Genomic DNA, 24,235 nt, shown 5'->3' with positions numbered 1-24,235 from the left:
GGAGAGAGAGAGTCATAGGGTGGAGAGCTTTATGGGAGAGAGAGATTCATAGGGTGGAGAGCTTTATGGGAGAGAGAGAGAGTCATAGGGTGGAGAGCTTTATGGGAGAGAGAGAGGGAGTCATAGGGTGGATAGTCATAGGGTGGAGAGCTTTAGGGGAGAGAGAGTCATAGGGTGGAGAGCTTTATGGGAGAGAGAGTCAACAGGGTTGAGAGCTTTATGGGAGAGAGAGTCATGGGGTGGAGAGCTTTATGGGAGAGAGAGTCATGGGGTGGAGAGCTTTATGGGAGAGAGAGTCATGGGGTGGAGAGCTTTATGGGAGAGAGAGTCATGGGGTGGAGAGCTTTATGGGAGAGAGAGTCATGGGATGGAGAGCTTTATGGGAGAGAGTGTCATGGGGTGGAGAGCTTTATGGGAGAGAGAGTCATGGGGTGGAGAGCTTTATGGGAGAGAGAGTCATAGGGTGGAGAGCTTTATGGGAGAGAGAGAGAGAGAGTCATGGGGTGGAGAGCTTTATGGGAGAGAGAGAGTGTGATGGGTTGGAGAGCTTTATGGGAGAGAGAGAGGTTGGAGAGCTTTATGGGAGAGAGAGAGTCATAGGGTGGAGAGCTTTATGGGAGAGAGAGTCATGGGGTGGAGAGCTTTATGGGGGAGAGAGTCATAGGGTGGAGAGTTATCGGGAGAGAGTAATAGGGTGGAGAGCTTTATGGGAGAGAGAGTCATAGGGTGGAGAGCTTTATGGGGGAGAGAGTCATAGGGTGGAGAGCTATCGGGGAGAGAGTCATAGGGTGGAGAGCTTTATCGGGGAGAGTCATAGGGTGGAGAGGTTTATGGGAGAGAGAGAGTCATAGGGTGGACAGCTTTATGGGAGAGAGAGTCATAGGGTGGAGAGCTTTATGGGGGAGAAAGTCATAGGGTGGAGAGCTTTATCGGGGAGAGTCATAGGGTGGAGAGCTTTATGGGAGAGAGAGTCATGGGGTGGAGAGCTTTATGGGGGAGAGAGTCATAGGGTGGAGAGTTATCGGGAGAGAGTAATAGGGTGGAGAGCTTTATGGGAGAGAGAGTCATAGGGTGGAGAGCTTTATGGGGGAGAGAGTCATAGGGTGGAGAGCTATCGGGGAGAGAGTCATAGGGTGGAGAGCTTTATCGGGGAGAGTCATAGGGTGGAGAGGTTTATGGGAGAGAGAGAGTCATAGGGTGGACAGCTTTATGGGAGAGAGAGTCATAGGGTGGAGAGCTTTATGGGGGAGAAAGTCATAGGGTGGAGAGCTTTATCGGGGAGAGTCATAGGGTGGAGAGCTTTATGGGAGAGAGAGAGAGAGTCATAGGGTGGAGAGTCATAGGGTGGAGAGCTTTATGGGAGAGAGAGTCATAGGGTGGAGAGCTTTATGGGAGAGAGAGAGAGAGATAGAGAGTCATAGGGTGGAGAGTCATAGGGTGGAGAGCTTTATGGGAGAGAGAGTTATAGGGTGGAGAGATTTATGGGGGAGAAAGTCATAGGGTGGAGAGCTTTATCGCGGAGAGTCATAGGGTGGAGAGCTTTATGGGAGAGAGAGAGAGAGAGAGAGTCATAGGGTGGAGAGTCATAGGGTGGAGAGCTTTATGGGAGAGAGAGTCATAGGGTGGAGAGCTTTATGGGGGAGAGAGTCATAGGGTGTAGAGCTTTATGGGAGAGAGAGTCATGGGGTGGAGAGCTTTATGGGAGAGAGAGTCATGGGGTGGAGAGCTTTATGGGAGAGAGAGTCATGGGATGGAGAGCTTTATGGGAGAGAGTGTCATGGGGTGGAGAGCTTTATGGGAGAGAGAGTCATGGGGTGGAGAGCTTTATGGGAGAGAGAGTCATGGGGTGGAGAGCTTTATGGGAGAGAGAGAGAGAGAGTCATGGGGTGGAGAGCTTTATGGGAGAGAGAGAGTGTGATGGGTTGGAGAGCTTTATGGGAGAGAGAGAGGTTGGAGAGCTTTATGGGAGAGAGAGAGTCATAGGGTGGAGAGCTTTATGGGAGAGAGAGTCATGGGGTGGAGAGCTTTATGGGGGAGAGAGTCATAGGGTGGAGAGTTATCGGGAGAGAGTAATAGGGTGGAGAGCTTTATGGGAGAGAGAGTCATAGGGTGGAGAGCTTTATGGGGGAGAGAGTCATAGGGTGGAGAGCTATCGGGGAGAGAGTCATAGGGTGGAGAGCTTTATCGGGGAGAGTCATAGGGTGGAGAGGTTTATGGGAGAGAGAGAGTCATAGGGTGGACAGCTTTATGGGAGAGAGAGTCATAGGGTGGAGAGCTTTATGGGGGAGAAAGTCATAGGGTGGAGAGCTTTATCGGGGAGAGTCATAGGGTGGAGAGCTTTATGGGAGAGAGAGAGAGAGTCATAGGGTGGAGAGTCATAGGGTGGAGAGCTTTATGGGAGAGAGAGTCATAGGGTGGAGAGCTTTATGGGAGAGAGAGAGAGAGAGAGAGAGAGAGAGTCATAGGGTGGAGAGTCATAGGGTGGAGAGCTTTATGGGAGAGAGAGTTATAGGGTGGAGAGATTTATGGGGGAGAAAGTCATAGGGTGGAGAGCTTTATGGGAGAGAGAGAGAGTCATAGGGTGGAGAGCTTTATGGGAGAGAGAGTGTGTGATAGGTTGGAGAGCTTTATGGGAGAGAGAGGGTCATAGGGTGGAGAGCTTTATGGGAGAGAGAGAGTCATGGGGTGGAGAGCTTTATGGGAGAGAGAGAGTCATAGGGTGGAGAGCTTTATGGGAGAGAGAGAGTCATAGGGTGGAGAGCTTTATGGGGGAGAGAGAGAGTCATAGGGTGGAGAGCTTTATGGGAGAGAGAGAGAGTCATAGGGTGCATAGCTTTATGGGAGAGAAAGAGAGAGTCATAGGGTGGAGAGTCATAGGGTGGAGAGCTTTATGGGAGAGAGAGTCATAGGGTCGAGAGCTTTATGGGAGAGAGAGTCAATAGGGTTGAGAGCTTTATGGGAGAGAGAGTCATAGGGTGGAGAGCATTATGGGAGAGAGATTCATAGGGTGGTGAGCTTTATGGGAGAGAGAGAGAGTTTCATAGGGTGGAGAGCTTTATGGGAGAGAGAGAGTCATAGGGTGGAGAGCTTTATGGGGGAGAGAGAGAGTCATAGGGTGGAGAGCTTTATGGGAGAGAGAGATTCATAGGGTGGAGAGCTTTATGGGAGAGAGAGAGAGTCATAGGGTGGAGAGCTTTATGGGAGAGAGAGAGGGAGTCATAGGGTGGATAGTCATAGGGTGGAGAGCTTTATGGGAGAGAGAGTCATAGGGTGGAGAGCTTTATGGGAGAGAGAGTCAATAGGGTTGAGAGCTTTGTGGGAGAGAGAGTCATGGGGTGGAGAGCTTTATGGGAGAGAGAGTCATGGGGTGGAGAGCTTTATGGGAGAGAGAGTCATGGGGTGGAGAGCTTTATGGGAGAGAGAGTCATGGGGTGGAGAGCTTTATGGGAGAGAGAGTCATGGGATGGAGAGCTTTATGGGAGAGAGTGTCATGGGGTGGAGAGCTTTATGGGAGAGAGAGTCATGGGGTGGAGAGCTTTATGGGAGAGAGAGTCATGGGGTGGAGAGCTTTATGGGAGAGAGAGAGAGAGAGAGTCATGGGGTGGAGAGCTTTATGGGAGAGAGATAGTGTGATGGGTTGGAGAGCTTTATGGGAGAGAGAGAGGTTGGAGAGCTTTATGGGAGAGAGAGAGTCATAGGGTGGAGAGCTTTATGGGAGAGAGAGTCATGGGGTGGAGAGCTTTATGGGGGAGAGAGTCATAGGGTGGAGAGTTATCGGGAGAGAGTAATAGGGTGGAGAGCTTTATGGGAGAGAGAGTCATAGGGTGGAGAGCTTTATGGGGGAGAGAGTCATAGGGTGGAGAGCTATCGGGGAGAGAGTCATAGGGTGGAGAGCTTTATCGGGGAGAGTCATAGGGTGGAGAGGTTTATGGGAGAGAGAGAGTCATAGGGTGGACAGCTTTATGGGAGAGAGAGTCATAGGGTGGAGAGCTTTATGGGGGAGAAAGTCATAGGGTGGAGAGCTTTATCGGGGAGAGTCATAGGGTGTAGAGCTTTATGGGAGAGAGAGAGAGAGTCATAGGGTGGAGAGTCATAGGGTGGAGAGCTTTATGGGAGAGAGAGTCATAGGGTGGAGAGCTTTATGGGAGAGAGAGAGAGAGAGAGAGAGAGAGTCATAGGGTGGAGAGTCATAGGGTGGAGAGCTTTATGGGAGAGAGAGTTATAGGGTGGAGAGATTTATGGGGGAGAAAGTCATAGGGTGGAGAGCTTTATCGCGGAGAGTCATAGGGTGGAGAGCTTTATGGGAGAGAGAGAGAGAGAGAGAGTCATAGGGTGGAGAGTCATAGGGTGGAGAGCTTTATGGGAGAGAGAGTCATAGGGTGGAGAGCTTTATGGGGGAGAGAGTCATAGGGTGTAGAGCTTTATGGGAGAGAGAGAGAGTCATAGGGTGGAGAGCTTTATGGGAGAGAGAGTGTGTGATAGGTTGGAGAGCTTTATGGGAGAGAGAGGGTCATAGGGTGGAGAGCTTTATGGGAGAGAGAGAGTCATGGGGTGGAGAGCTTTATGGGAGAGAGAGAGAGTCATAGGGTGGAGAGCTTTATGGGAGAGAGAGAGTCATAGGGTGGAGAGCTTTATGGGGGAGAGAGAGAGTCATAGGGTGGAGAGCTTTATGGGAGAGAGAGAGAGTCATAGGGTGCATAGCTTTATGGGAGAGAGAGAGAGAGTCATAGGGTGGAGAGCTTTATGGGAGAGAGAGTCATAGGGTCGAGAGCTTTATGGGAGAGAGAGTCAATAGGGTTGAGAGCTTTATGGGAGAGAGAGTCATAGGGTGGAGAGCATTATGGGAGAGAGATTCATAGGGTGGTGAGCTTTATGGGAGAGAGAGAGAGAGTCATAGGGTGGAGAGCTTTATGGGAGAGAGAGAGTCATAGGGTGGAGAGTTTTATGGGAGAGAGAGAGTCATAGGGTGGAGAGCTTTATGGGAGAGAGAGTCATGGGGTGGAGAGCTTTATGGGAGAGAGAGTCATGGGGTGGAGAGCTTTATGGGAGAGAGAGTCATGGGGTGGAGAGCTTTATGGGAGAGAGAGTCATGGGATGGAGAGCTTTATGGGAGAGAGAGTCATGGGGTGGAGAGCTTTATGGGAGAGAGAGTCATGGGGTGGAGAGCTTTATGGGAGAGAGAGTCATGGGGTGGAGAGCTTTATGGGAGAGAGAGAGAGAGATAGTCATGGGGTGGAGAGCTTTATGGGAGAGAGAGAGTGTGATGGGTTGGAGAGCTTTATGGGAGAGAGAGAGAGTCATAGGGTGGAGAGCTTTATGGGGGAGAGAGTCATAGGGTGGAGAGTTATCGGGGAGAGAGTCATATGGTGGAGAGCTTTATGGGAGAGAGAGTCATAGGGTGGAGAGCTTTATGGGGGAGAGAGTCATAGGGTGGAGAGCTATCGGGGAGAGAGTCATAGGGTGGAGAGCTTTATCGGGGAGAGTCATAGGGTGGAGAGGTTTATGGGAGAGAGAGAGTCATAGGGTGGACAGCTTTATGGGAGAGAGAGTCATAGGGTGGACAGCTTTATGGGAGAGAGAGTCATAGGGTGGAGAGCTTTATGGGGGAGAAAGTCATAGGGTGGAGAGCTTTATCGGGGAGAGTCATAGGGTGGAGAGCTTTATGGGAGAGAGAGAGAGAGAGTCATAGGGTGGAGAGTCATAGGGTGGAGAGCTTTATGGGAGAGAGAGTCATAGGGTGGAGAGCTTTATGGGGGAGAGAGTCATAGGGTGTAGAGCTTTATGGGAGAGAGAGAGAGAGAGAGAGAGAGAGAGTCATAGGGTGGAGAGCTTTATGGGAGAGAAAGTCATAGGTTGGAGAGCTTTATGGGAGAGAGAGAGTCATAGGGTGGAGAGCTTTATGGGAGAGAGAGAGAGTCATAGGGTGGAGAGCTATCGGGGAGAGTCATAGGGTGGAGAGCTTTATGGGAGAGAGAGAGTCATAGGGTGGAGAGCTTTATCGGGGAGAGTCATAGGGTTTAGAGCTTTATGGGAGAGAGAGAGAGAGAGAGAGAGAGTCATAGGGTGGAGAGCTTTATGGGAGAGAGAGTCATAGGGTGGAGAGCTTTATGGGGGAGAGAGTCATAGGGTGTAGAGCTTAATGGGAGAGAGACTCATGGGGTGGAGAGCTTTATGGGAGAGAGAGAGAGAGAGAGAGTCATAGGGTGGAGAGTCATAGGGTGGAGAGTCATAGGGTGGAGAGCTTTATGGGAGAGAAAGTCATAGGTTGGAGAGCTTTATGGGAGAGAGAGAGTCATAGGGTGGAGAGCTTTATGGGAGAGAGAGAGAGTCATAGGGTGGAGAGTCATAGGGTGGAGAGCTTTATGGGAGAGAAAGTCATAGGTTGGAGAGCTTTATGGGAGAGAGAGGGTCATAGGGTGGAGAGCTTTATGGGAGAGAGAGAGAGTCATAGGGTGGAGAGATTTATGGGAGAGAGAGTCATAGGGTGGAGAGCTTTATGAGAGAGAGAGTGTGTGATAGGTTGGAGAGCTTTATGGGAGAGAGAGGGTCATATGGTGGAGAGCTTTATGGGAGGGAGAGAGAGTCATAGGGTGGAGAGCTTTATGGGAGAGAGAGAGTCATAGGGTAGAGAGCTTTATGGGAGAGAGAGAGAGTCATAGGGTGGAGAGCTTTATGGGAGAGAGAGATTCATAGGGTGGAGAGCTTTATGGGAGGGAGAGAGAGAGAGAGTCATAGGGTGGAGAGTCATAGGGTGGAGAGCTTTATGGGAGAGAAAGTCATAGGTTGGAGAGCTTTATGGGAGAGAGAGAGTCATAGGGTGGAGAGCTTTATGGGAGAGAGAGAGAGTCATAGGGTGGAGAGTCATAGGGTGGAGAGCTTTATGGGAGAGAAAGTCATAGGTTGGAGAGCTTTATGGGAGAGAGAGGGTCATAGGGTGGAGAGCTTTATGGGAGAGAGAGAGAGTCATAGGGTGGAGAGATTTATGGGAGAGAGAGAGAGTCATAGGGTGGAGAGCTTTATGAGAGAGAGAGTGTGTGATAGGTTGGAGAGCTTTATGGGAGAGAGAGGGTCATATGGTGGAGAGCTTTATGGGAGGGAGAGAGAGTCATAGGGTGGAGAGCTTTATGGGAGAGAGAGAGTCATAGGGTGGAGAGCTTTAGGGGAGAGAGAGTCATAGGGTGGAGAGCTTTATGGGAAGGAGAGTCATAGGGTGGAGAGCTTTATGGGAGAGAGTCATAGGGTGGAGAGCTTTATGGGAGAGAGAGAGAGTCATAGGGTGGAGAGCTTTATGGGAGAGAGAGATTCATAGGGTGGAGAGCTTTATGGGAGGGAGAGAGAGAGTCATAGGGTGGAGAGTCATAGGGTGGAGAGCTTTATGGGAGAGAAAGTTTTGGGTTGGAGAGCTTTATGGGAGAGAGAGAGTCATAGGGTGGAGAGCTTTATGGGAGAGAGAGAGAGAGTCATAGGGTGGAGAGTCATAGGGTGGAGAGCTTTATGGGAGAGAGAGATTCATAGGGTGGAGAGCTTTATGGGAGGGAGAGAGAGAGTCATAGGGTGGAGAGTCATAGGGTGGAGAGCTTTATGGGAGAGAAAGTCATAGCGTGGAGAGCTTTATGGGAGAGAGAGAGAGAGTCATAGGGTGGAGAGCTTTATGGGAGAGAGAGTGTGTGATAGGTTGGAGAGCTTTATGGGAGAGAGAGGGTCATAGGGTGGAGAGCTTTATGGGAGAGAGAGTCATAGGGTGGAGAGCTTTATGGGAAGGAGAGTCATAGGGTGGAGAGCTTTATGGGAGAGAGAGTCATAGGGTGGAGAGATTTATGGGAGAGAGAGAGTCATAGGGTGCAGAGCTTTATGGGAGAGAGAGATTCATAGGGTGGAGAGCTTTATGGGAGAGAGAGAGAGAGTCATAGGGTGGAGAGTCATAGGGTGGAGAGCTTTATGGGAGAGAGAGAGAGAGTCATAGGGTGGAGAGTCATAGGGTGGAGAGCTTTATGGGAGAGAGTCATAGGGTGGAGAGCTTTATCGGGGAGAGTCATAGGGTGGAGAGCTTTATGGGAGAGAGAGAGAGTCATAGGGTGGAGAGCTTTATGTGAGAGAGAGTCATAGGGTGGAGAGCTTTATGGGAAGGAGAGTCATAGGGTGGAGAGCTTTATGGGAGAGAGAGTCATAGGGTGGAGAGATTTATGGGAGAGAGAGAGAGTCATAGGGTGCAGAGCTTTATGGGAGAGAGAGATTCATAGGGTGGAGAGCTTAATGGGAGAGAGAGAGAGAGAGTCATAGGGTGGAGAGCTTTATGGGAGAGAGAGAGAGAGAGTCATAGGGTGGAGAGTCATAGGGTGGAGAGCTTTATGGGAGAGAGAGAGAGAGTCATAGGGTGGAGAGTCATAGGGTGGAGAGCTTTATGGGAGAGAGAGTCAATAGGGTTGAGAGCTTTATGGGAGAGAGAGTCATAGGGTGGAAAGCATTATGGGAGAGAGATTCATAGGGTGGTGAGCTTTATGGAGAGAGGGAGAGTCATATGGTGGAGAGCTTTATGGGAGAGAGAGCGTCATAGGGTGGAGAGCTTTATGGGAGAGAGAGAGAGAGTCATAGGGTGGAGAGCTTTATGGGAGAGAGAGAGAGTCATAGGGTGGAGAGCTTTATGGGAGAGAGCGAGAGTCATAGGGTGGAGAGCTTTATGGGAGAGAGAGTCATGGGGTGGAGAGTTTTATGGGAGAGAGAGTCATGGGGTGGAGAGCTTTATGGGAGAGAGAGTCATGGGGTGGAGAGCTTTATGGGAGAGAGAGTCATGGGGTGGAGAGCTTTATGGGAGAGAGAGTCATGGGGTGGAGAGCTTTATGGGAGAGAGAGTCATGTGGTGGAGAGCTTTATGGGAGAGAGAGAGAGAGTCATGGGGTGGAGAGCTTTATGGGAGAGAGAGAGTGTGTGATAGGTTGGAAAGCTTTATGGGAGAGAGTGAGGTTGGAGAGCTTTATGGGAGATAAAGAGAGAGATTGGAGAGCTTTTTGGGAGAGAGAGAGAGAGAGAGAGAGTGATATGGTGGAGAGCTTTATGGGAGAGAGAGAGAGTCATAGGGTGGAGAGCTTTATGGGAGAGAGAGTCATGGGGTGGAGAGCTTTATGGGGAGAGAGTCATAGGGTGGAGAGAGTCATAGGGTGGAGAGCTTTATGGGAGAGAGAGAGAGTCATAGGGTGGAGTGTCATAGGGTGGAGAGCTTTATGGGAGAGAAAGTCATAGGTTGGAGAGCTTTATGGGAGAGAGAGAGTCATAGGGTGGAGAGCTTTATGGGAGAGAGAGAGAGAGAGTCATAGGGTGGAGAGTCATAGGGTGGAGAGCTTTATGAGAGAGAGAGAGTAATAGGGTGGAGAGCTTTATGGGAGAGAGAGAGAGAGTCATAGGGTGGAGAGCTTTATGGGAGAGAGAGAGTCATAGGGTGGAGAGCTTTATGGGAGAGAGAGTCAATAGGGTGGAGAGCTTTATGGGAGAGAGAGTCAATAGGGTGGAGAGCTTTATGGGAGAGAGAGTCATAGGGTGGAGAGCATTATGGGAGAGAGATTCATAGGGTGGTGAGCTTTATGGGAGAGAGAGAGAGTCATAGGGTGGAGAGCTTTATGGGAGAGAGTCATAGGGTGGAGAGTCATAGGGTGGAGATCTTTATGGGAGAGAGAGTCATAGGTTGGAGAGCTTTATGGGGGAGAGAGTCATAGGGGGGAGAGCTTTATTGGAGAGAGAGAGAGTCATAGGGTGGAGAGCTTTATGGAATGGTAGCGGCACAGTTTCAAAGTAACATTCTGTGCAGTAGTATAGAAGTGTAGATTAACGTTTGTAGATAAATAATAGATTAAAGAAGTCAGACCAAGTCAAAGGTTACTACATCAGTCTGATTTGGCATGATGATAGTTACAATGGGGCTTTAATGGTTAGTTGCCATGGCTTTTTTGTCTCCATGACGCCTCCCTCCAAAGAGATTGGACACAAACCAACATCTTTGAAAATGATCATTCCTGGGATACCAGACTAGGTGACAGTTTAACCTCCTATAAAAACCTATAGCAGTAATAGATTAGATCCATGTGTTGTCAGCTGGATGGAGCATGGCTGAGTGTGGTTGGTAACAGCATGTGACTGTGCTCTGTGTGGCCGGTGCTCTGTCGCAGCTTTAGAGTGTGTGTCTGGGGTGGAGAAGGCTCAGTGACCAACGGCAGGGGTGGGATGCTGAGTAGGGTTGGCTTTAGTTTAGAGCAAGAACACCCTGCTCCCTCTCTTCTCTCTCACAGCCGCAGGCAGGCTCTCCTGTTAGACAGTAGAGAGAGAAACCTTCTCTAGTGGCAACCAAAATAATTTACCATGCTGTGACTAACTAACCTGCTCCAGGACAAGAATGGAGGGAGGTTTACTCAAAGTTAATTGACTTTTATTTGTAGCTACTAGGCACACTGTCTGCTAGTGACTTGAGTAGCCTATCTATGGAGAATTATTGTATTATGTTTTAAGATTACTCCCATCGGAGTGATGTTGCACTCTGTCGTCATGGTTTAGAAAAGGGTTTGAGGTAAAGTGAGTTTTGCAAGATGTTATGTAGTCCTACATTTCTCAAGCATAACTTGAACACAAGGATACTCCCAACAGGCTAATATATCGATGATGGCAACAGTAGTTCAATCTCAAGTTACAGAGTGTTAAAGACTCCTGCAGCTCGTAAAACATATTCTATCTAAACATAGAGAACTGTGTCAGTCGGACTCAGTCCTTAGTATGGATGTCATTGGTGTACTCCACTAGAGGTCGACCGATATTGATTTTTCAACGCCGATACCGATTATTGGAGGACCAAAAAAAAGACGATACCGATTAATCGGCCGATTTAAAAAAAAAATATTTATTTGAAATAAGGTCAATTACAACAATACTGAATGAACACTTATTTTAACTTAATATAATACATCAATAAAATCAATTTAGCCTCAAATAAATAATGAAACATGTTCAATTTGGTTTAAATAATGCAAAAACAAAGTGTTGGAGAAGAAAGTAAAAGTGCAATATGTGCCATGTAAGAAAGCTAACTTTTTTAAGTTCCTTGCTCAGAACATGAGAACATATGAAAGCTGGTAGTTCCTTTTAACATGAGTCTTCAATATTCCCATTAGAAGTTTTAGGTTGTAGTTATTATAGGAATTATAGGACTATTTCTCTCTCTACCATTTGTATTTCATATACCTTTGACTATTGGATGTTCTTATAGGCACTTTAGTATTGCCAGTGTAACAGTATAGCTTCCGTCCCTCTCCTCGCCCTTACCTGGGCTCGAACCAGGAACACATCGACAACAGCCACCCTCGAAGCAGCGTTACCCATGCAGAGTGAGGTGAATAACTACTCCAAGTCTCAGAGCGAGTGACGTTTGAAACGCTATTAGCGCGCACCCCGCTAACTAGCTAGCCATTTCACATCGGTTACAACAGCCTAATCTCGGGAGTTGATAGGCTTGAAGTCATAAACAGCGCAATGCTTGAAGCACAGCAAAGAGCTGCTGGCAAAACGCACAAAAGTGCTGTTTGAATGAACGCTTACGAGCCTGCTGGTGCCTACCATCGCTCAGTCAGACTGCTCTATCAAATCATAGACTTAATTACAGTGGGGCAAAAAAGTATTTAGTCAGCCACCAATTGTGCAAGTTCTCCCACTTAAGAAGATGAGAGAGGCCTGTAATGTTCATCATAGGTACACTTCAACTATGACAGACAAAATGAGAAAAAAAATCCAGAAAATCACATTGTAGGATTTTTTATGAATTTATTTGCAAATTATGGTGGAAAATAAGTATTTGGTCAATAACAAAAGTTTATCTCAATACTTTGTTATATACCCTTTGTTAGCAATGACAGAGGTCAAACGTTTTCTGTAAGTCTTCACAAGGTTTCCACACACCGTTGCTGTTATTTTGGCCCATTCCTCCATGCAGATCTCCTCTAGAGCAGTGATGTTTTGGGGCTGTTGCTGGGCAACACGGACTTTCAACTCCCTCCAAAGATTTTCTATGGGGTTGAGATCTGGAGACTGGCTAGGCCACTCCAGGACCTTGAAATGCTTCTTAAGAAGCCACTCCTTCGTTGCCCGGGCAGTGTGTTTGGGATTATTGTCATGCTGAAAGACCTAGCCACGTTTCATCTTCAATTCCCTTGCTGATGGAAGGAGGTTTTCACTCAAAATCTCACGATACATGGCCCCATTCATTCTTTCCTTTACACGGATCAGTCGTCCTGGTCCCTTTGCAGAAAAACAGCCCCAAAGCATGATGTTTCCACCCCCATGCTCCACAGTAGGTATGGTGTTCTTTGTCCTCCAAACACGACGAGTTGCATTTTTACCAAAAAGTTATATTTTGGTTTCATCTGACCATAGGATCATCCAAATGCTCTCTAGCAAACTTCAGACGGGCCTGGACATGCACTGGCTTAAGCAGGGGGACACGTCTGGCACTGCAGGATTTGAGTCCCTGGCGGCGTAGTGTGTTACTGATGGTAGGCTTTGTTACTTTGGTCCCAGCTCTCTGCAGGTCATTCACTAGGTCCCCCCGTGTGGTTCTGGGATTTTTGCTCACTGTTCTTGTGATCATTTTGACCCCACAGGGTGAGATCTTGCGTGGAGCCCGAGATCGAGGGAGATTATCAGTGGTCTTGTATGTCTTCCATTTCCTAATAATTGCTCCCACAGTTGATTTCTTCAAACCAAGCTGCTTACCTATTGCAGATTCAGTCTTCCCAGCCTGGTGCAGGTCTACAATTTTGTTTCTGGTGTCCTTTGGCAGCTCTTTGGTCTTGGCCATAGTGGAGTTTGGAGTGTGACTGTTTGAGGTTGTGGACAGGTGTCTTTTATACTGATAACAAGTTCAAACAGGTGCCATTAATACAGGTAACGAGTGGAGGACAGAGGAGCCTCTTAAAGAAGTTGTTACAGGTCTGTGAGAGCCAGAAATCTTGCTTGTTTGTAGGTGACCAAATACTTATTTTTCACCATAATTTGCAAATAAATTCATCAAAAATCCTACAATGTGATTTTCTGGATTTTTTTTCTCATTTTTTCTGTCATTGTTGAAGTGTACCTATGATGAAAGTTATACAGGCCTCTCATCTTTTTAAGTGGGAAAACTTGCACAATTGGTGGCTGACTAAATACTTTTTTGCCCCACTGTATAATATAATAACACACAGAAATACAAGCCTTTGGTCATTAATATGGTCGAATCCGGAAACTATCATCTCGAAAACAAGACGTTTATTCTTTCAGTGAAATACTGAACCGTTCCGTATTTTATCTAAAGTGGCATCCATAAGTCTAAATATTCCTGTTACATTGCACAAACTTCAATGTTATGTCATAATTACGTAAAATACTGGCAAATTAGGCGGCCCAAACTGTTGCATATACCCTGACTCTGCTTGCAATGAACACATACACAATTTCACCTGGTTAATATTGCCTGCTAACCTGGATTTCCTTTAGCTAAATATGCAGGTTTAAAAATATATACTTGTGTATTGATTTTAAGAAAGGCATTGATGTTTATGTTTAGGTACATATTGGAGCAACGACAGTTCTTTTTTGCGAATACGCATCAATTATATGCAACGCAGAACATGCTAGATAAACTAGTAATGTCATCAACCATCTGTAGTTAACTAGTTATTTATGATTGATTGATTGTTTTTTATAAGATAAGTTTAATGCTAGCTAGCAACTTACCTTGGCTTACTGCATTCGCGTAACAGGCAGCCTCCTCGTGGAGTGCAATGAGAGGCAAGTGGTTAGATCGTTGGACTAGTTAACTGTAAGGTTGCAAGATTGAATCCCCGAGCTGACAAGGTAAAAATCTGTCGTTCTGCACCTGAACGAGGCAGTTAGCCCACCGTTCCTAGGCCGCCATTGAAAATAAGAATGTGTTCTTAACTGACTTGCCTAGTTAAATAAAGATTAAATAAAGGTGTAAAAAAAAGAAAATAGGCCAAGTCGGTGTCCAAAAATACAGATTTCCGATTGTAAACCTGTCCTAGAAAATGTCCAATTCAAATCTAAGCAGTTTGAGAGATCATAAAATCATTCATTCTATTGATTGTAGAATTGGTATGGATAAGGGGTTTCAGTTAGCCCTGACTTGAAGGGACTAGCATGCTGACCCAGGAGGTCGTCGAGGAGAGCGAGGAAGGGAGTGCGGGAAGTTGTCAGGTGGCATCACCCCATCTGTGATTAATATGGATCTTTCAGTGTAACATTTCTAGTGTTGATTCAAGAGTTGCATTAACACCGTAAAGAGTTAAATTAACATTCAATTGTGTAAAAGAACGCCAGTGTTGGTGTTCCCATTATTATCATATTTCCCACCACACTCTATTGCAGGTCGATTTTTTTGTTGTTTGTGTCAATATTTATGTTTTTACATGTACATTGATTGATGAATTAATCTTATGCTACTCAAATATAAATAACATTAAAAAAACATTTATTGGACTTATTGCACCCGTTATGGTTGTTCCAGTTTATATATTTAAGGTAGTCTCATATCTTAGTCTTACTAACCCTGGCAGTCATTCTGAATGCAGGTGATGTGTTAATACAAATTCCAAAAATGTTGGAAATCCCAACTCTGTCTGGATTCCAATAGGAATTGCACATCACTTCACAAGCCAGCATAATGTGATTTGCAAGGCTGATGTGGCATATAAACTGAGATTCAGGCCATTGAATTAGAGTAAAACCTGGCCCTCAAAAGAAGGACTTATGAAATATGTATTGTATTGTCTTCAATAATACAATTTTAATGACAATATATTCAGCTAAGACCTCACTTGGTGAATGCCACAGGACTGAAAAGTAATGAATGTAACAGCCACGTCTCTGTCACTAATAAACACAGTCATGGGGGGTACTGGTAACGCTAGAATTCACTCGAAAGGCACCCTGGGAAATATGCTTAAATAGGCTTAAAACTACAGCATGGCTATTCAATATTGTATGGTTCGATTTTGTATGGTTATTCAAAGAACCATCTTCAAACAACCATCCCATTTATGGTTCTTCAGAAACCCTAAAATGGTTCCCCTATAGCATCGCTCTCAAGAACCTTATTTGGTTCCAACTTGCACCTTTATTTTAAAGAGTGCATGGTTGGACTGTAATTGGTCAAATGGATTGTCCTGATTTGTTAAGCCCCCTTGCCTTTTTCTAAGGCTCAGATCTGTGGACAGTCGGTGGGCCTAGGTTACGGCCTTTCTCCCTGACACCAACACCTCTGCCACGTTTAGCATGATCCAATATATATGTCATCATTACATTTTTTTTTAAAGCAGGATGTTTTGCAGTTAGTGGTTATGTATTTTACTTTGTGTCATGAATATAGAAAAGGGGGGCATTTATCTTTCTCCAATCAATACTCTATTCGGGTCATTCATTTTGTTTTCAAGAATTATTTTATGAAAAAGTTCCCTCACCTGTCTAATGTCCATATTTTCCACCCATGGGTGTGTGTTGGTTGCTGTACGTTGATTTTGTTTGTGTGTGTCTGTTTGTTTGTTTTCTAATGTGCACAGGAGTGTTGGACATCAGGAGGGTTGGTGACCGGAGGTGACTATCAGAGTAGTCTAGCAACCATAGAACTAAACAGTAGACTGCATCCGATACACCATTCAGTCTAGCCGAGCCTTCTCACTCTGCTCAACAGAACCTGCCGTGATGTCGACACTATACACGTAGACATAACTGTACTTTACTCTGGTAAACGCATGTGGTGTACCACAGAGGCACTAGCTCTCTACTGTAGTTCTACTGTAGTTCCACTCTACCCTGTCATGGTTACGGACTAATATAGTGCTCTTAGCACTGTACTGTCTTGTAGCATAACAGTACAGTGTGGAATAGTCTAGTTGTTCTATTAGATCAGTAGAGACTAATACTATAGAGGTCTCTAATTCCTGTACTATAGTCTCTATAGTCGCATCTTATTTGTATGGTGTAGTTACTCTTTATCCAACCTGAACAAATGACTATATTGTCAATAGGGAATATATGAATTCAATGGTTTGGCTTTTGTTATTTATTATCATTATATTAATTTAGTATTATAATTTTCCTGAAAATGTCCAATATTTCAGTCTCTGCACTGTTAATGATAGCTTAGCTCCCACGTTTACTGAAGAACTGTGGAAGAATGACGATAAACACACTATGAAATGTTGGCTTTTAAATAGCTCACAAAATCATCGTAATGTCTTAGCGGGAGAGAAAAGCAAACAAAATGAGGCTGATGTGCTGTCAGTGTGTGAGGTTGACGGCTCTCTCCTCTGTCTACGTCAGTCCATTCTCCCTCCTCCTCGTCTTCCTCGTCTTCCTCTTGTTCTGTGCTGTCCCTCCCTTTATTTCACCTACTGTGTCTCTTTCGCTGTCCTTCCTTTTTTTTGTAGAGGTGAGATGTGTCTGTGATTGTATTGCCTTTGTGAGATTCCAGGAGGTCACATGTTGGTGACGAGAGGAGGTGAGGGCTGTGGAAGGCAGGCAGGCCGGAAAACATTCCCACTCGTTCCACCTGCACACCTATAAACCAGCACTTCAGGGGTTGGAAAAGTATTCATAGAACTGAGAGCAACCCTGGCTAGGGCCAATGGGGTTATGGTTACAATGAAGTTAAAACGAGAGCTTCTTAGTTCCAAATCTAGCAGCAGATTCTTTCAGAGAGAAAGTAAATGTTATACTCCATGAATGTTTTTCACCTTCTATGCCCCACGGGTCTATCCTCTAGTTGTCTTTTACCTCCAGCTTTCATAATGACCTAATGTACTGGTGCAGCATTGTAACCCGGACACCCATGTTAATAAGGAACCCTTACAGGATGAGGCAAGGAGCGGCACCAAAGAGACCACAACCATGGACTTGGTTCACATTTACCTGATTTCATGGGCTCTGTATTGAGCTGCGTGTCTAAACTGGCCTTTCTCCTCTTTAACTCCCTCCTCTAGATTGATCCGAAAGTTGCATTCCCTCGTAGAGCCCAGCCCAAGGTGAGTGAGCCAGTCTAGTCATGGTTCGTCAGGGCTTAGTCCTGTGAGTTCAGTGTGAATGGCATTGCTGGGAGGGAGCAGGTTAGCCTGTGCTTGCCATGTTAAGCTTTTCACATTCTATCTGGCCTAATGCCTTGTCAAGAGAGGAACATGACTGCTGCTGTGACATCAATGTGATCTGTACACTCTTGTGTGATCAAGTGGCTTTTGTTAACACCTTATACAGCACAATAATGTACATTAGTATATTCATAAGAGCGTGTAACCTGCAAGTTCACCGGCATTAATGCAGGTGGTGGTAGCAGTAGTAATTTCCTACATAAGCAGTGTAATAACTATGTTAATAATGTACTGTTGGTCGTGATGACATAAATATGAACATAAAGTTTAAAAACATTTTGTGCTAATACTTGGGCAGAATTATTTCATCTGACTCCTTTATTTTTCATGCAAAGGGGTCTTTTAGGAGCTTTGAGGTAAATTGGAAGCTTTGCCTGCTGGTGGTTTTCCCATTGGCACCTGAATCTATCATAGAGATGAACAATACCAGGCTACCCATCTACAGCCACCGTTAAAGGATCATCCTAATCCATGGTGTTATCACAGTTATTCTCGATCCATTCATATAAACGGACCCATTTCTCCTTGCAGCTAGTGACTCGGACCAAGAAGATTTTTGTTGGAGGTCTATCCGTGAACACGACCATTGAGGATGTCAAGGCGTATTTCGAGCAGTTCGGAAAGGTAAGCCGCATGGGAGCTGGTATATAGCTATTGAAATGTGAGGTAGAAGGTAGACGCGTGTGGATCTGTGTCTCAGACTGTGTTGAGGGAGTAGAGATGAGTGTGATGTTGCATCATCCTCCATGCCACTGTTTTCTTCAACCCGTCTCACATCTTTGTTGTTTAGATGAAACTGATTGGTGGGGTAAGGGTAAAAATGAAGTGCGATTGAAGAGTTGTTTTGGAAGGGAGGAGAGTTACTTGTGGGAGGGGTGGAGGAGAAGGATAGAGAGGGTAGAACGGAGGTATGGAGCATTAGGCTTTAGTTAGGGAAAAGAGGGAGAAAAAAGTTTTGGGGAGTGAGTGTGGTGATGGTAGGGAAGGGGGAGGGATTATCAGAATTTGAATTAATCTGATGTAACAGCTGCTCCTACCCCCAACCCCCTCCTGGCCCGTTACCGTGGTGACCCGGCTTGCCCATTGTCCCCAAGTAATTCAGCGGGCAAGGGGTTTTGTGTTGAGGGTGGGGACGGGCGGGGGGTTGGAGAGTGTCAACCCAGGAGTTTTGTAACAATAACACTGGTTGACCAACGGTCAAACCGGTCAAACCGACCCAAACGTGTCACTTCCAGTCTGTCTTCAGTTCTTCAAATTTATGCTTTTGATTTTATTTGAATATCCGTATTGTACTCAGTTTTGACGCTTCCCACCATAGATTCCAAGGGCTTTGAAATGCAGAGCACAGATAATAAATGAAGAGGTAACAAAGGCAGAAGGGAGAACGGGTGCAAGGACTATTATGTCTTTGAAGAAAGCTAGGCAAATATTTTGCTAGTTTGTACAGGAGTTCAATATTTACAAGGAGGTGCTCTGTGGTGCACTCTTACTCCTCTGTTGAATCTTCAAACTTTTTGTTGACACTAACTATTTTAAACAGACAACATGAAATAGTGGTCGCAAGTAACCTATGCAAGAAAGTAAGGTGCAAATTCAGTAGGAAATCAGATAAACCAATGAGCCTGCATACTAACTAGATTAGCTTTCAACCCCAATAAAAGGCTAGGGTTAGGCAAAGCTAATTTATGTAGTTTACCATTAGCCAGTCAGGGCATTGTGATTATGTAATATTAAATTCAGTCTTGATCATTTAAATTATACTTCCTGTATCTATCACATACTACTTACTGTAAGTGGCACATTTTATTTTATTTTAGCTTTATTTAACTAGGCAAGTCAGTTAAGAACAAATTCTTATTTTCAATGACGGCCACTTCTACATGAAGTGCTTCACTCCCAATCATACAATTGCATTAATGGAATGAGATGGAGAGAGAGAGATGGCTAGATGGAGAAATGTCAACTCTAGCCACCCATGGAAGTTTCTGATTAGACTGCCTCACTGGACCTTTTGTCTCCTGCTCTGGACAAGGGGGCGGAGAGAATGACTGGGAGGATGAGCAGTGGAAGAGAGGGTAAGAGGGGAATATTGTCCAGTGCACCATTAAAATGTCCCGTGTTTGAAATATATAGCTTTGAAGGACAGTTATTGACTTACTAAGAAACATTTAGTTAAATGAGGACATTGATGTTTTAACTTGTGTACATTTTAATTGCACTGGGTACTTGTGGGGATGATGTGAAAAACATACCTGAAGTGTCAGGACAGTTTTATCATCCTGCTGATTCTAGATTTCAGCATATAATTCACCTTCTAATTCAGTATATACAGTTTGGTTAAAGTTTGGTGCTCTAAACCGTGGAGCAACATTGTCTGTGTTGTTCCATTGCTGTGTCATGGTGCTTGGACTGTGAAGAGGCAGGCCTGGTTAGGGAGACAGGAGGGGTGATAGGGAAATGTCAGAGTGGAAAGAGTCAGTGATTTGAGAGAGCTAAGACTGACAGGTCTTCTTTCACCCTGGCTGGAAGCCCTCCTCCCTCACCCTTGACCTTTCTTCGTGCAAGCTACCCAAGGGTGGACCCAAGCACGAACACACACACACACTGACACATGCCCATTGACTAACACAATGTGTCAGCTCTGCGTGGAACCGTATAGGCGTGTGAATAAGTGGTTCTGGCAAATAGGTGGTGGAACCATGTGCACCTGCCTTTGGCTTTATTGCAAACAGAAAGGCATTGGATATTGAATGTGGAAAGCACACATTTTGCTTTACTAAAATATTAGTTAGCAATTAATTCAGGAGTTAATTTGAATGATATTAGGTGTTTGACAGTTGCTTTTTTTTATTCGATTTTGTATTGCAATGTATTGGTCTGTGTTCAGCTGAAGATGAATCCTAGGCCTCTACTGTGAAGGAGGGAGGTATAGAGGGAGAGGAAGAGAGGGCACTAGGAGAATAGGAGTTATGGCTGGCTGTGCCAACAGACAAAGCCTCCACACCTCTTTGTTCTCTTGCTCCCATTCTTTGTCGCTCTCTGTTCTCCTCCCTCCCAATTTAGTCCCACATTTTCTGTCTCCACCTCTATCTCACGATAGTTTCTTTCACCTCTCTTTTTCTCACACACACCCATCTCTACCTCACCACGGTCTGTACCTGTATTCTCTCCCCAGTCCCTCTTCCCCACATCCAACATTATACATGCCCACATTTCTATCTTACTTATTGTACCTTCTGTCTATGTATATCTCTCACTCTTCCTCTCTTTCTCTATCTGTCTGTATCTCTCTCTCAAACTCTCACACATTCTCTTTCTCTTAACAAATAATGCTTGATGCCAGATAAAGATTTTTAAGATAACTTTTTGCACAGTTGCCATGGGAATGGCAAACTTTGGAAAGTAGGGGGAGCGAGGGTGGATTATGTCCTCTTTTTCAGAGAGAGATTCAAATTATGCAGTTCAGAGGCAAGACATCTAACTAAGAGAAACAGGGAATTGATTCTGATTTTGTGTTTGTGAATCAAACCTTTTCTAGCGGCCATCTTGTGCCCATGCATCACTAATGTCCCCTCTTAAGATGTTTCTTCTGTTTTCTTCTCTTCCTCTACTGTGCTCCCCTCCCTCCTTTGAAACCTGTCCCCCTCCTCCACCCCTCCTCTTTCTGCCCCTTTTGTCCATCTGTTGCTGAGCCTCCCTGGAGAACTTGAGAAGGGGTGAGGTCAGACAATATGGCGCGTGCGTACATTGTGTGAGGTGATGTGTGTAAAACTCTGTGTCCTCTAGGTTGATGATGCCATGCTCATGTTTGACAAGACCACCAACAGACACAGAGGTGAGACTGAGAAACCCCCTCTGTCCAGTCCCCCAGTACTCTAAGCCTCACATCTCTGTGTCCTCAATAGTCTTTTACATTTAAGTCATTTAGCAGAAGCTCTTATCCAGAGCGACTCGCAGTTAGTGGGTTCATCTTAAGGTAAAAGACAGCTACGTATACTAGTCGAAGTCACAATCGTAGTAAGTAATACTTTTCCTGAATAAAGCAACTATCAGCTATCTCCTCCTCATAGGCTGAACAGGAGGAACGGAGTAGGAGGAGAGGAACAAGTCTAGGCTAATTAGTCAGTCTGTTAATCGAGGATCAGGATAAAGCCTCCTAAAGCGCCTTCTACCCATCCTGGGACTGATCGATTATGACAGCCCACCAGCTTTACTCGGCTGAGGGAGGGAGGGAGGCTCGCTGACCTGGCCAGCAGGGAGGGGAGAGAGGAGGGGATGAGCCAGGGACAGCACCCCAGAGGGGGGGAGGGTGCGAACGTACTAAACGGCTACTACAGTACCTAATACAGAAGGTGGTTAGCAGTCGTGCATTAGCTCCACACTCTAACCCCCAGAGACAGCAGAATGGATTTCCACAAACTTTGGTTTGAGATGTTCAATAATGGGCTTTAATCAATGGTGTTGCCGAGCTCTTCATGAGCTGACCCTCCTCACATACATTATTTGTATTTGTCCACTCCAGGGTTTGGCTTTGTCACGTTTGAGAATGAGGATGTGGTGGAGAAAGTGTGTGAGATGCACTTCCATGAGATAAACAGCAAAATGGTGAGCTAAGAAGGCTTTAAATAAATCCTTCGTTATTCAATACACAATGTAACTGTTAGTTGTAATTGTTGACTGTTTTGTTCCCCCTCGTGTGTATTCATGACAGGTGGAGTGTAAGAAGGCTCAGCCCAAGGAAGTGATGTCACCCACGGGCTCGGCCAGGGGGCGCTCTCGGGTGATGCCCTACGGCATGGATGCCTTCATGCTGGGCATCGGCATGCTGGGTAAACTCATAGTGACGAGGATGACGACAGTAATGTCGACGAAGATGTGGCCCCTCATCCTGTTACCCCATACCATCACACATCCTCTCATAATATCATATTTTATATTATGAAGAGATGATTTACCACAGAAGTTACTACCGCTAGGGGACAGATGGCATACTCTTCATAACATCCTCTCCCCTTAATAAGATATTTTCATATTTGCACCTGCCAAGTCTATTAAAACATGTGGTACCAAATTAGTTTGAGGTACCCTGGAATTGATGCACTGTATGATCTTAGGAAAAAGTAATGCATGTATGTATGTAATATTGCTATTGATGATATATATATATTTAGTGGTTAAAGCATGCCTCTGAAGATGGGGAAATTACACTATCATGTACTGTTCAGTCTGAGAACTGCAATATTCTCAATGACGTTGGCAGGACAAGAGGGAATTCTAGGCAAGGGTACAGTTGTTAAGTTAGATCAACTTTGAGCTGAGCATACGTACACAACATACACTGTTGGCTTATCTAGAATAAAGAATGTTATTGAGTGCATTGTTTCTGTGAACCTGTTGTTACATTGACAGTATCCTCTTTCACAGGCAGGGGGCAGCACTGTTTCACTCAAACACAGACCCATGACTGTCCTTTCACCATAGGTTACCCAGGGTTTCAGACAGCTACGTATACTAGTCGAAGTTACACTGGCATCACCCCTGGATATACCTATCAATTCCCTGGTAAGAAGCTACTCCTCCACCCATTCATACTCCCTTGAGTCAAGCATGGCCATTTCGTGAGGTTCCTGGACGGTCACAGAGTAGTAGAAGAGTCCAATCATTTAATGATGGTTGTGTGATCCTATTCATCTTCACTTGGTGTGTGTCTTGACTCGTCATACTGTGTATAGCTCCCACAACACAGACAAACTCTTTAACCAACACAGCCTCCATGGAAGCTCATAAAGCACTGAGTGTCATTTGCTGCTTATAAATATCAGGGAGTGGATTACACGTGCTTTGTGTGTGATTGTATGTGTTCGTAAGAAAAATGGTGGGTATGTTTGTGGGGGGGGGGGCAGTATATTCTTATTCCATCCTAACGTATTCGGCTTGAACCACCAGTTAAGCTGAATCTTTCTTCTATGTAAATCTGCCACTTCCCATTCGCTCTTCATTTCTTCATCTTACACCATCTCATTGATGTGTTCCCTTGGTGTCACCCTAGTTGTATGTTCCCTGCCAGTGTGTGTGTGTGTGGGTGTGTCCCTTACCTCGCCGGTGTGTTGTTTCAACAGCACTCTCTGATGTTTCTGTTCTAGAATTCCATTTAGAGAGGACCCCCCTTCTGACATCACCACACCCCCCTGAGCTCACAGGTCAGTCCCTCCTCTGGCCTTTACGAGCAGCATGCCGCCCGTCTGCTACTCACCCCTTTACTGTGCTACACACCAGTTATTACACAGTGACACCAGTTAATACACTAATTACACACCACAGTCGTGGGTAATGTAGCCCCATATGTTAGAGGTGGACATGATGTCAAGGATAATGGTCAAAATCATGTTCTGACTGACCTCTAGAGAGGTCAACGCTGTTTGTAGCCCGAGCTGGATTTGAAACCTGCTGTACCTCCTCTACCCCCTCAGCCATTCCTCTGTCGGCATACGGACCAATGGCAGTGGCAGCCGCAGCAGTAGTAAGAGGTATGTATGAGGGGTTGAGAAATGTTTGCCAATTTGATGTATAGTATTTCTCCTGTGTAACTAATTATGTGTCTGTCTACTTATTTGCATCTGTATGTTATTTTAGGCTCCGCCCCCTCTCGCTCTGGGGGGTTCAGCAGCCCTGGGCCAATGGCAGACTTATATGCAGCAGCCAATCAGGAGTCTGCTGTCAGCAGTTACCTCAGCGCTGCAAGCCCCTCCCCAAACACTGGGTTCGGCCATAGTCTGGGGGTAAGACACAGCCCTTATCACGTAGGTATTTTAGACCCTATTCATGTTTGGAAATGCAAAATGTGTCTGCATACTATCGATGCTACAGAGCAGTGCTCCTAAGATGTTGATCTTGGCACATGTTCATAGATCCATCTTGCAATACTGTCCAATCCTGTGTTATGACCGTATACATTCAGGGGGTCTGTTATGAGCATAGAATTGTCTGTCAATGTGTGACTGTCAAGTCAAAGGAACAAGTAATGTTGCTCTTGGGTAATATACTGTCCATTTTGACAGATTTTG

At 45.6% G+C, this 24,235-nt stretch overlaps 1 protein-coding gene across 7 annotated transcripts in view; it reads left to right on the top strand.

The window, feature by feature from the left end:
• LOC139389899 (RNA-binding protein Musashi homolog 1-like) overlaps positions 1–24,235 on the top strand; it is a 47,243-nt gene that overhangs the window by 20,939 nt on the left and 2,069 nt on the right. For 2 of the 7 annotated variants that reach the window (XM_071136915.1, XM_071136916.1), the window contains exons 5-13: positions 17,010–17,051; positions 17,703–17,795; positions 20,958–21,006; positions 21,694–21,776; positions 21,883–22,000; positions 22,596–22,733; positions 23,315–23,371; positions 23,642–23,698; positions 23,805–23,971. In XM_071136915.1, coding sequence (XP_070993016.1) covers positions 17,010–17,051; positions 17,703–17,795; positions 20,958–21,006; positions 21,694–21,776; positions 21,883–22,000; positions 22,596–22,733; positions 23,315–23,371; positions 23,642–23,698; positions 23,805–23,971 — 804 coding nt within the window. The remainder of the gene's footprint in view (positions 1–17,009; positions 17,052–17,702; positions 17,796–20,957; positions 21,007–21,693; positions 21,777–21,882; positions 22,001–22,595; positions 22,734–23,314; positions 23,372–23,641; positions 23,699–23,804; positions 23,972–24,235) is intronic. The other 5 variants (XM_071136920.1, XM_071136919.1, XM_071136918.1 and 2 more) reach the window with 3 other exon arrangements.

The sequence above is a fragment of the Oncorhynchus clarkii genome, chromosome 30, assembly GCF_045791955.1.
Source record: "Oncorhynchus clarkii lewisi isolate Uvic-CL-2024 chromosome 30, UVic_Ocla_1.0, whole genome shotgun sequence".
NCBI lineage: Eukaryota > Metazoa > Chordata > Actinopteri > Salmoniformes > Salmonidae > Oncorhynchus > Oncorhynchus clarkii.
Note: the sequence above shows the minus strand (reverse complement) of the source record. Positions and strands in the feature narration are given on the sequence as shown.